This window comes from Oryctolagus cuniculus, chromosome 18, assembly GCF_964237555.1.
Source record: "Oryctolagus cuniculus chromosome 18, mOryCun1.1, whole genome shotgun sequence".
Lineage (NCBI taxonomy): Eukaryota > Metazoa > Chordata > Mammalia > Lagomorpha > Leporidae > Oryctolagus > Oryctolagus cuniculus.
Genome location: NC_091449.1, coordinates 26,887,727 through 26,899,185, shown reverse-complemented (window position 1 = coordinate 26,899,185; position 11,459 = coordinate 26,887,727). Strand labels below are relative to the sequence as shown.

Sequence of the window (11,459 nt, the reverse complement as noted above, 5' to 3'; positions counted from 1 at the left end):
TGACTCTGCTGTGTTTAGAGCATTCTGAAGTTCCAAGAAATAGTGCAGAGTGTTAAAAAAAAGAGAAAATAATCCTCAAAACTTCCTACCTCAAAGGAAAACTGATCAACTCACCTGCTTGATAATATTTTCCCCTCTAATCAAAATGTTCTCTCAAATCCCAGGGTGGAAAGTGAATGAAAGAGGGAAAGGGTGGAAGGAATGAAGCTACATCCACTGCATGTACAAGCTGTGGCAATAAAACACTAAAGGACAAGCCTTTTGATACTGAAATCTTACACGGGCATAAGAACATTCATTGTGAGCAAATGGAAGTAAAGTAATTTCAGTTTTTTAAGATCCTGAATCATCACTATTGCTTCCAATTTTTTTCTTCCAGGTACAAAGTCTAAATTTAAATCCAAAATATCTTGCAAAACCTCTCTCTTCTGATGTAAAGTCCTAGAAAGACAAGGTGCACAGATACTACCTGATCTTTTCCCAACATCAGAATATTTACAGAATATTCCCTGGAAAGTCCTTTCAAATAATGCCATTCAGAAATTCACCTTTTCTCCCCTCAGCATCCAACTCCATGCTTAGTAGGCGCCGTGAACTTCAACCCCTCTCGGAAAGTGTCATAATAAAGAATATAAATACCAAAATGGATAGCTCCTGATGATTTGGGCCAAACTTGCTAGAAAAGTGAGCATTATTTTGAAGACTTCCTACAGGGCACTGTTCCTAAAGCACTCTTGAAAGGCAGGCAGAATACTTAGCTGAGGGAAGGGCAACCAGGTAGAAGGGACAGAATTGGAAGAGAAACAAGGAGAATGCAGGTACCAACCAAGAACAAAAGGTTTACTGATGGGATGCAGGTAAGAAGCTTGTAGAGGTTCTCATATGAAGGAGTCTTGGTGTCACGCCTTGACATACATCAAAGCATTGATTGCCAAAATAACCCTAAGTGGGTAGTATTTCTCAGATAAGGGCAGAAAGACACAAAGACTAAGCAATAAATATCAAGTCACCAGGCAGGACTGGAACCTACAGCCATTCATATAGTTTTTAAAAGTTTTAATTTTTTTTAAAAAAGATTTCATTTGAAAGACAGTGTTAAAAGAGAGGTAGAGAGAGAGAGAGAGAGAGAGAGAGAGAGAGAGAGAGGTCCTGCATCCACTGGCTCATCCCCTAAATGACCGCAACAGCCAGAGCTGAGCTGAGCTGGAAACAGAAGCTTCCTCCGGGAACCCCATGTGGGCACAGGAGCCCAAGGACTCGGGCCATTCTCTACTGCTTTCTCAGGCATACCAGCAAGGCAGGACTCAAACTGGGTGCTCATATGGGATGCCAGTGCTGCAGGCTGGGGCTTTAACCCTCTGTGCCTCAGGGCCAGCCCTAAACATTTTAAATTTTAGCTTCTTCGAAAGGCACAGCAGTAGAGAGAGGAAGAGAGGGAGACAGAGGGGGAGGGCGGGCAAGAGAAATACCTTCTTTTGGTTCATTCCCCAAATGTCATAATGGCCAGGTTGAAATTAGGAACCAGGAACTCCATTCGGTCTCCCTTGTGAGGAACAGGGACCCAACTACTGGTCATCAGCTGCTGTCTCCCAGGGTGTGCATTAGCAGGGGGCTGGATGGGGAACAGAGACTGGACTCCATCTCAAGCACTACAGGACGCATGCACCCCAAGTCACGACTAACCTGCTGCTTCACAGCACCCACCGCCTATCCCAAACTCTTAACCTCTATACCTGGCAGCTACGTGGAGGGTGGATCTTAAGGGGCCAGGGTGTAAGGAAAGATCAGCTTTGAATTTTACTGCCACTGACCAGGGAAGAAGTAACAAGAGTTCAATGAAAACACAGCATGATGATTGGGACTGCAGACTTCAAACTCACTACTACCTGGGTTAAAAACAAACCTGCTCCATCACCGACCAGTAATGGTTTTACTTTTAAAAGATTTATCCTATTTATTTGAAAGGCAGAGTGACAGAGAACCTACCAGTGATAATTTTAGACAAGATTTCTACTTTAGTTTCTCCATCTATAAACTAGGAACAGCAATATTACCTGTAGGATTGAGGACTAAATGAGATCATATAGATGAATAGCCTACTGGCTAGGAGTCAGTGCTCAAATTAGCTATTAACAAACAACAGCAACAATAATGTACCTTGTACTAAAACTAGTGAGGTTTGAGGGTTGTTTTGCGTCATGGAAAGAAGGCAGTGGAGAAGGTTTCTGTTTTGGCACATAGGCTACTTGGTAACTAGGGAGGCCACAATGAATGCTCATATTTTTTATTCCAGTAAATGCTACATATGGGGCTCCAATCGTTCATAGAACTAGTTAATCAGTTGCTGAAACTTCCAACTACAATTGGTATAAAGAAAATTATTACGAATGCCTGGGCAGTGACAATTACTTTGTAGATTGAAGAACCTACAATGAAGATGCTAAGTGGTTTATGGGAGATACAACTTCCTTTCCTTTTGGACACTTTAAGGGATTAATGGGGCATCCAGATATGGACAGATGCTCCCCAACCAACTGAACACACATCTGAACCTCAAGGAAGTGGTTCGGGAGGCCATCAGCAAATAGGTGACAAGGAAATGTGTTAGTACAGTGGGCCAAAGATATCATTCTTCAGTATATGGACATTTATTTTGGGTTAATACACAAAATGCAATGAAACTCAAATTACAGGAAAATACAGAAAATGAGATTTAGCCCTGTGAGAATGAAGAATGACTTCTGACATTAAGATAAATAGTATGCTCCACTCTTTAGGAACATATGCTAAAAGCATATTCCAACCCTGAGCCATAAATATCAAGGACAAATGCCCTTTTGCCTCATTCACATGGAGTTAAAGATTTTACAAAGGTATGCTCAAAAAGATTAAAGCAAATTTGATATTACCCCTAACAAACAAGATTCTCAAAAAGCCTATTTTCTACTCTCCAAAAGCATAATGAAAGGCAGGGGCTTAAAATCATCTCAAGAATTACTTATTATAAAAAGCAGTACAGTTAATGATCTGATGTCAGGACATAACTGCTCAGATTTACCCTAAGTTCATTTTCCCCTCATATCTAGAATTATTTCTGCCAACTAGTGAAAATCTAAAATAGGTCTGCTCTGGTCATTTAGCCAGAGTATCTAGTAATTTGACGTGTCCCATCATAAAGCCTTCTTTTAAAAATTAAATGGGTTACTGAGACTTAATGATCTCATCATCCTCAAAAAAAATCCAATAATTCCAGTACTAACTGCCTGTGATGTGACATCCAGGGACCTACAGACTTCCCATGGTGTCTTCGTCCACTGCCACACAAGTGTTAATGCAGTAGTGTTTTGACAATTAAAAGTATGAGATACTTCAGGGTGTCACTTGGGGTGAGACTGGCATGGTGTACCTAGACCGGAATCCTGGATGATCAGTTCTCTCTAGACAACCTTAACCTTAACCACTGAATCGAGTTTGCTATTTCAAAGCGCAGAAGTGAGCACAAGGAAGAGCCAGGACACTACCCACCCATCTCCAAACAATCCAACCTAGAAGTAGCTGGGATTCTCAGCAAGGGGCAAAGCCCCTCCCAGTTTCTAGGGAAAATATCAGATCCTGGGCTTGTTTCAGCTGTGTAATCGGAGGCAGGAGGCAGAGTGAAGCAAGAGGACTGACACATTCTCCCTGTGCTCACCCCTACCTCTTCACACTGGAAAGTGCTGAACGACTGTAAATCTAACTGGAAAACCACCTCAAATGTAATCACCACATAAACAAAACCAGCAGGGTCATGTTCATGGAAAGACAGGTGTTCCCTTTCTCCCTCTTGATAGGGTAGATTCAGGAGCTGTGGGGATATGATTATCCACAACACCAGATAAAGAAAACAACTTCCATTCTGGAAATTCACCACTTAAAACTAAAGAATTCTAAGTACTAATTTATTCCCATAAAGGAGAAGTAAAATGCCCTGGCCTGTCACATAGGCAAGAAATCGTTAGCCAGACCTGAGAGAAACCATCAGAGCTACTAACAGCTCATTCCAGACTCCTTCCCATAGATTGCAGTCAACATTATCATACAGATTACACTGTAGAGGAGAAAAGAGCAGGACTCTGAGTCCTGTGAAAACAGGGAAAAGCAGATACTACTGTTTCCGACAGTGCCATAAACACCTCCTAGCACTGGGATATGACTAGCTAATTCTACTTCATCCTAATAATTAGCTTTGTAGAATCTGTGTCCCTGACACAAAGCAGAAAATAAACATTTACGCAAGAAAATAAACGAGGAAGTCAAAACAGAGATTTCACAAATATCTTGTACACCAGCCTGTAATTTTTAATTAGAATTAGCTATCAAAGACAGTGCACCTTTCCAGTCCATGACTGAGCTTAACAATATTTAACAGTGGCTTTATTAATAAGTGAATGCTTGAAAGAATTCACATTAAATTTAATTTACTTCACATGAATGTCTGCAAATACATCATTAACAATTCCTTAATATTTCAAATCAACCAACTTGAGGTACCGAAGACTTGCTCTCAAATAATTCTTCGGAGGTGACATGAAGACTGAAAGAAGCCTGTGACTCGAGTCCAAGTCTCTAACCGACAACCACTAAATCATCACTGGTGAACTCATACGAGGGGACTTCAAGGTTGAGGGGGGCAGGCCCCTTCCTGATCCTGCCAGACGCATCGTAGTGTGACCCATGGCAAGGGCAGTAGTAGCCACCAAAATCTCCTGCATTTGCAATGGGCACACAGCCAAGATGCGTGCAAACACCTATCAGGATAACCCACTCAGGCTTCTTTACTCGGTCTAAATCATGCTGTGGATCCCTCAACTGGGACACTTCAACCGCAGCTTCCTGTTCAATTTCCTTCTGGGTTCTATGGCGCACAAACAGGGGTTTGCCTCTCCATTTGAAAGCCATATTCTTGCCTTCTGGAATATCAGATAACTTGATTTCAATCTTCGACATGGCCAACACATCAGCTGAAGCACTCATGCTGGAAACAAACTGGGAGACAACATTCTTGGCAGCATATGCGACTCCCACAGTAGCTGTTGCTGTTACCAAATATGAGAAACCTTTTCTAGCTTCACTGCTGTCTCTTGAAGACTTTGTACTATCTAAAACTTCATTGCGTCGATAGTCAGAGAAGTCAGGCACTTTGACATCTGTATGGGAATAACGAACAGAAGCAGGGACTGCAAGACAAACAAAAGGTTAAAAAAATTAGATAAATGTCCTAAAAGGAATAAATCAGAAAAACAGACCTTTATAAATTCACAAGCAAAAACTCTGAAAATGTGAAATACGGCACCTGCTGATCTCAGAAATACTCAAACTGGTATATAAAATACTAAAAATGAAATGAAGTCACTATCATATTGGTGTGAAATCTCCCATATTCTCTGGATTAAAAAAAGAAAAAACCCAAACTCATCTAGACTACCCAGTATGGTTAAAGTGTGAGTACCTTATTAAGGCAAAAAATGTCTAACCTTATACTCTTACCTAGGTACACTCTGAAAGAACTGTCAAAACTTGGTAAAATACTGATTATAACAGACATTCTGTAATGTGTTGGTATAACTTTAGTAGCAGAAAATTCAAGGATCTTTATTTTAGATTCTAGGGTATAATTAGTTTCACTTTAATTTCAAGTGAAACCACTAACAGGCAGGAAAGGACATGCCGAAAGAATAGGCATCTCTCAAAATAAAATGGGCTCTGAAAAAGAACTAATTATTCCAATTTAGCAAGGTGGCAGGGGTGAGAACAAAACGTTTACACAGCCCTTTCCTCAGGGAAGGGTAATGGCTTCTGTAAGAGCAGGGGCATTTACAGTTCTTTCTCACTGGTATGGACCCCTCAACTGGGACACTTCTACTGCATGCCACAAAACAGGCCCAATGCTTCTGTCAAATGAAGTCCACACTGCCTGCATGGCATACTCTGGCAGTAAGTCATCTGTCCTGAAACAACAAAAAGATGTCTTTTCCCACACCATTTTAAAATCCTGATCAAGAAAATTAATTTACTGGTACTACTTCTGAGTATATTTCAGGAAGCAAATTTTTTTGCAAACTGTGTATTCATTTTTGGATACTTGCTTTTTTTTTTCTTTTGGGACACTAAAAATTCCTCACTTTTAGAAAATGTGTTGTTTCTAAAAGATTCACTTGTAAAATGCGTTTTTATTATGGTCTACTAGGTATTCTCATCCTAATATGCTTTCTTGAGTACTCAAACATTACAATATAGAATACTGCAACTGCTATTCACAGAGTTCTCAAGGCCAGTAACTTTATGGAAGCCCCAAGTATTCATACATAATAATGAAACCTACAAAAATCACTATATATTCTTTTCTGACTAACCCAACCATATTTTGGAGGAGGCAGGACATAAGAGGTGGCAATGTGAAATTCGTAACTATGACTCCGTGAAATCAAAGTGACACTGCATCACGTACTACTCTACCTAATGACCATGAATCACTTTCTTCTCAGCATTGCTTGGGATTACACAAAAAAGATGAGGGATCCAAAATTCATTCTTCTACATTAAAAACAACATCCATAACCTTAACCCTAATGTACACAAGGTACTAGAATACTAAATAAAATGGCTTTGCCATCTCATTCAGATTTGGCGGCAAACAAAACATAGCTGTCCCACTCTATCTTGCAGGTCATACTTTATTATGCCATACCAACAAGAATCTTGTAGGAAAAATTACCATGTGCAAAAACCATTATCTAAATAATTTATATGAGCCACATTAAGCCTGACTTTTAGTAGCATAGATGCAAAATTTAGTTTAACCCAAACCAAATCAGCTAGAACTACCATCTAGAAATAGAGAAAATGTAAGGCACTTTAACAAAACAGGTTGTTTATTATTTTGAAAGGTGGAGTTACAGCAAGAGGAGGAGAGACAAATTTCCACTCACTCCCCCAAATGGCCCCATTAGCTGGGGCAGACCAGGCCAAAGCCAGGAGCCCAGAATTCCACCCAGGTCTCTCATACCTGGGTGGCAGGGGCGCAAGCACTTGGGTCATTTTCTGCTGCTTTCCCAGGTAGGTATATTAGCAGGAAGCTGGATTGGAAGCAGAGCAGTGGCTTACCCTGCTTGCCCCTTCGCCCTTTTTGGTTTTATTTTAAAGTGAGTTCTGATGTGCCTTGGAAATCTTTCACATTAAAGAGATGCTACTACAGTTCAACCATCCTCCCCAGATAAAATTATATTCTCCTGATCCAACACCTCCTCTACTCTCACTACCGTCTTCCCATAAACCATCAAGACAGGAGATTTTATGTGAACTTAAGCTACAAGCTGAAGGCATGATCGCAGGAAAAAAGGGGTTTTCCCTATGGTTCTAAATCATTTGCTTGTTTTAGGAAAAATAGTTCCATAGGGCACATAAGCCTCCAATTTTTAGAAGAAAACCTTTGGCCAACCAATAAACTCCAAAGATGTTTTTCATTTTCACCGTTTGAATTTTCTCCTCTCTTCTTTCTCACCTCTAGATCTCAAGAACAGGCTTGGAATGAGCCAGGGTAGTCCATCCCTGCCCTAGACAGCTTCTCCATCAAAACACACTGGTGCTCCTTAAAAAACATTCGATTACAAATATTTTGTGCCAACTGTGCCAAGGCTGTGAGGACAAAGACAACACTCTCATCGCCTTTTAGATCAAGGTCAGAGAAATCACCTAATAAACACAGAGTAGGAAGCGTTATATGCTATGAAGACAAAGAAATCAGCAAACCTAAAATGTGATTGATCTGATCCTAAACTCAGACTGAGAGGGCAGGTAGGACTTGGGACATGTGAAAATCAGCAGGAGAATCACTGAAAGTGCAGAGAATCGCGTTCATGAAAGCAGAATAACAAGAGAGAGAGGCAACTTGGTAAGCTTGTAGGGAAGGAGTCACAAACTCAAGGAGCCAGGCAGACTGGTAAAGACTGTGACGAACTGGGCACAGCCAGCTATGGGAGCAGCTAATACACAGCACACTACCGACTTTACCCATGGAGAAACCAGAGCCTGTACTGCCAGCATACCTATGGTCGACAGCATACCATTTCAGGGTCTCCAAGATGCAAAGTGAAACGGAAAATAAGGCACAGAATCTGCAACCTACTGACAGAGTGTGAAATACATCTCTGGGAAGAGCCCTGGGTTAAGATTATCAGTCTTGTCACACCCATGTTCTACCATGTCCACACACCATGTATCCACACTTATCCTCGGGTAAGCCACTTTACCTCTTGTGGTCCGCTCTCTTATCTGTAAAATGGGAGCATTATTAATCTGACTCTTCTTGAGGTTAAATGGATTATGTTGTGAGAACCCTTTGGTCAGGTGCCTGAAAACACTGCTGACACATCACACTGTAACGCATCTTTGGGCTGTGTTGTTTCGGAGAGAGTTTTTTTTTTTTTTTTTTGGGGGGGGGGGGGTGATGGAAAAAATAAACCGAAGATATTAGAGGTGAGGTGGACAACTTCCCAAATACAAATAATAGTTCCTTTTCTTTTAAAGCAAGTATTAAATGTCTAGACCATGCCAATGGCTTTACATAAAATGTTTCCATCTAAGCCTCACAAGATTCCTGCGAAATTGATATAACCATGAACCCATTTCACAGGTAGGAAAACTCTTGAAAACGTGCCCAAAGTCAAATGACCTGTAAGCAACATCGCTATCAGCCTCGGTGGAAGCAGCTGGTTCGGCCTAAACCTGGGAAACCCACCCCGCCCCGCCAAGAAAGGACTCCCAGGGGCCGGGGACGCCAGAGCTGGAGCATCACTCGAGACGCCCAACGCAGCGGCATCCGACACAGGTGAGGGCGCTGGGCCGGGAGGTGCAAGGGCCTGCCCAAGGTCGCGCCGGGCCGGCCGCCCGATCCACCCTGACACGGCTCCGCTCCACCTTCCCGCAGACACCCGCCCTCCTCGCCCGCTCCCTGGGTCCAGGACTGAAGGAAGCGAGAAGGGGGTGACTCCTCAGCCCGGCTCACCATTGAGGCCCACGGAGACGACCAGAGGCCGGCCCACGGCCTGGCCACTCAGCGACTCCCGGCACAGGAAGGGTCGCTTCACGTCCAGCACAGGCGGTTCCGGGGTGGCGGGCACCGCGGCCTGCACCAGGGGCCGCAGCGCGCCCGCCACCCCGCGGGACGTGGCCGACAGGACCGGCGCGAACGGGCCGGAGCGGGCGGCGACCGACAACATGGCGACAGCAGCTTCAACCGCCAAGCCGGTCACAGGGACGACCTTCCGCCCGCGGCGCAGGCGCGAGGAAGCGCAGATGGCGCAGGACCTGTGACGTCATCGCGCCGTCCAGAGAGGACTCGGCGGGCGGTGTTGCGCCAGGGGCGGGGCTACGACCACGCGCTGGGGGCGGGGCGGAGGTGGGGTGGAGCTTGCCGTCCTTTCTGTCCCTGCTTGGCCCTGCTGTGTGTTACGCGCGAGTTTGCTCCGGACAGCGGGGACGAAAGAATTTGCAGAGACCCTAGAGACCTGAGAGAATGTCCGGTGGGCCGATTTTGAGGTCTTTTAAGACAAAACTTCATATAGGATGATTTCAGAATAAGAACAAGTTGTAATAGCTGAAATACTGATAATAGTTCCCATTATGTGTGTCTTTAATGTGTATCATCTGCTAACAAAAAAATAAAAATTTAGAAAGGACAGGGACCTATGCACTGATAGTGGTTTAAATGCATCTGCTATGTGTTGGGTTTTATGCTTCACCTGCATTCTTTCGTTTAGCTATAGTGATATAATTTCCTTTTTGTTTATTTAGGCCAAAATAGTTAATTTACATAATGAGAAAGTAATGTTACCCACCCAGGCTGACAAATTTCACTGGGGCCTTGCATTCCAGTGCAAGGGAGGCAGCACTGGATCCCTGAAGGGAGCTGAACTTTCCTAGGGTTGGGTGATTCTGCCCTCTGCACATGGCTCTTCGCTTTGCAGCCAGTTCCAAGTTCTGTGCTGGCACTATTGCTTTTTTTTTTTTTTTTTTTTCACACAAACTCAAAATGGTGCTGTTGCTCACTGTCACCGTCCAAGCAGCTCACTGTCACCGTCCAAGCAGGTCCCATTTGAGTTACAGTGGGCTTTTCTGGGCCTGCGTGGAGGCTGGGGAAGTCCCTAACAAGACGACAGGGAGTCTTTTGTTCCTTGCTCCTGGTTGGGAGCTGGAGCTGGATCCATGTGAGTTAGGGAGGGGTTCATGGCGTCTGCTTCTGCCCTGCCTCGTCAACACAAGCTGTGCACAGATTTGGCGGAATTGTGGTACGGTGACCAGTGCTTCTCAGTGCTGTGCTATGCACAGGCTCGGAGGTGGGGCACGTTCTTGCTGACCTCTCCTATGCACCCGTTTGCTCCCTGTGAAGCGTCTGGTGAGGGCTTGCTAGCATTGTTTACAGGGAAAGGCTACCTACTCTGAAGACACCTGGGATCTCTGTTGACTCACTTCTGACCCTCGCCCCAGGTCCACAGCACACTGGCCACTAACCCCTTTGAGCTTCATTAGACCCTCTGCAAGGCCCAGCTCCCGAAGCTGCTTCCCCAGGAGCCCCCCGACTAGGCTTGCCACGTGACCAGTGCTGAGCTAACCCCACCAGCACTGAGGGTAAAAACAAACCCTCCAGACAACTACCACACACCATGTGTAGTTGGAGTGCTTCACACCTGACAGCTCTTATTCACAGTAGCTCTCTGAGGTGGAGAGGAGTAAAGAAAGAAAGAATGAGGGAGAGAGCCTTGACAGACCCTCACAGCCTGGGCTGCACAGAGCAGAAATTGTTAGCTCAGACTCTGTGGAATCAATTCCAATCCTGCCACTCACTAGCTGTGTGCTAGGGCAACTTATGTAACCTCTGTGTGCCTCAGTCTTTCTTCTATAAAATGGGGATAATAGTATCTACCTCGGGGCTGGTGCTGTGGCAGCAGGTTAAAGCCCTGGCCTGAAGCACCAGCATCCCATATGGACGCCAGTTCTAGACCCAGCTGCTCCACTTCCGATCCAACTCTGCTATTGCCTGGGATAGCAGTGGAAGATGGCCCAAGTCCTTGAGCCCCTGCACCCATGTGGGAGACCCAGAAGAAGCTCCTGGCTCCTGGCTCCTGGTTTCAGACTGGTGCAGCTCTGGCCATTGCAGCCAACTGGGGGGTGAACCGGCAGATGGAAGACCTCTTTCTCTGTTTCTACCTCTCTCTGTAACTCTTTCAAATAAATAAAATAAATCTTTAAAAAAAAAATAGTATCTACCTGAAAGAGTGTTGAAGGGTTAAAGGGAGTTATACATGTAAAGTGCTACTTAGGTTCAGCATCATGATGATAACACCATTTTCTGGAAGAAACTAAGAGAAGACAGATAGCCTACTCGAAGGCACATCATCAGTAGGAGTAAGAGCCCATTGGTT

General features: G+C 44.2%; 1 protein-coding gene across 1 annotated transcript; it reads right to left on the bottom strand.

Moving 5' to 3' along the window:
* Positions 1-4,315: 4,315 nt before the first annotated feature.
* On the bottom strand, positions 4,316-9,378 carry UQCRFS1 (ubiquinol-cytochrome c reductase, Rieske iron-sulfur polypeptide 1). The gene is made up of 2 exons (XM_051833390.2): positions 9,044-9,378; positions 4,316-5,216 (listed from the first exon to the last, which is right to left on the bottom strand). The coding sequence occupies exons 1-2, from the start codon at positions 9,255-9,257 to the stop codon at positions 4,606-4,608; spliced, it is 825 nt and encodes a 274-aa protein (XP_051689350.1). The 5' UTR covers positions 9,258-9,378; the 3' UTR covers positions 4,316-4,605.
* Positions 9,379-11,459: the final 2,081 nt, after the last annotated feature.

Coding starts and splice junctions, on each gene's coding strand:
- UQCRFS1 (XM_051833390.2), bottom strand. CDS start 9,257: ATGTTGTCGGTCGCCGCCCGCTCCGGCCCGTTCGCGCCGGTCCTGTCG. Junction 5,217..9,043: donor CGTCTCCGTGGGCCTCAATG/GTGAGCCGGGCT, acceptor TTTGTCTTGCAG/TCCCTGCTTCTGTTCGTTAT.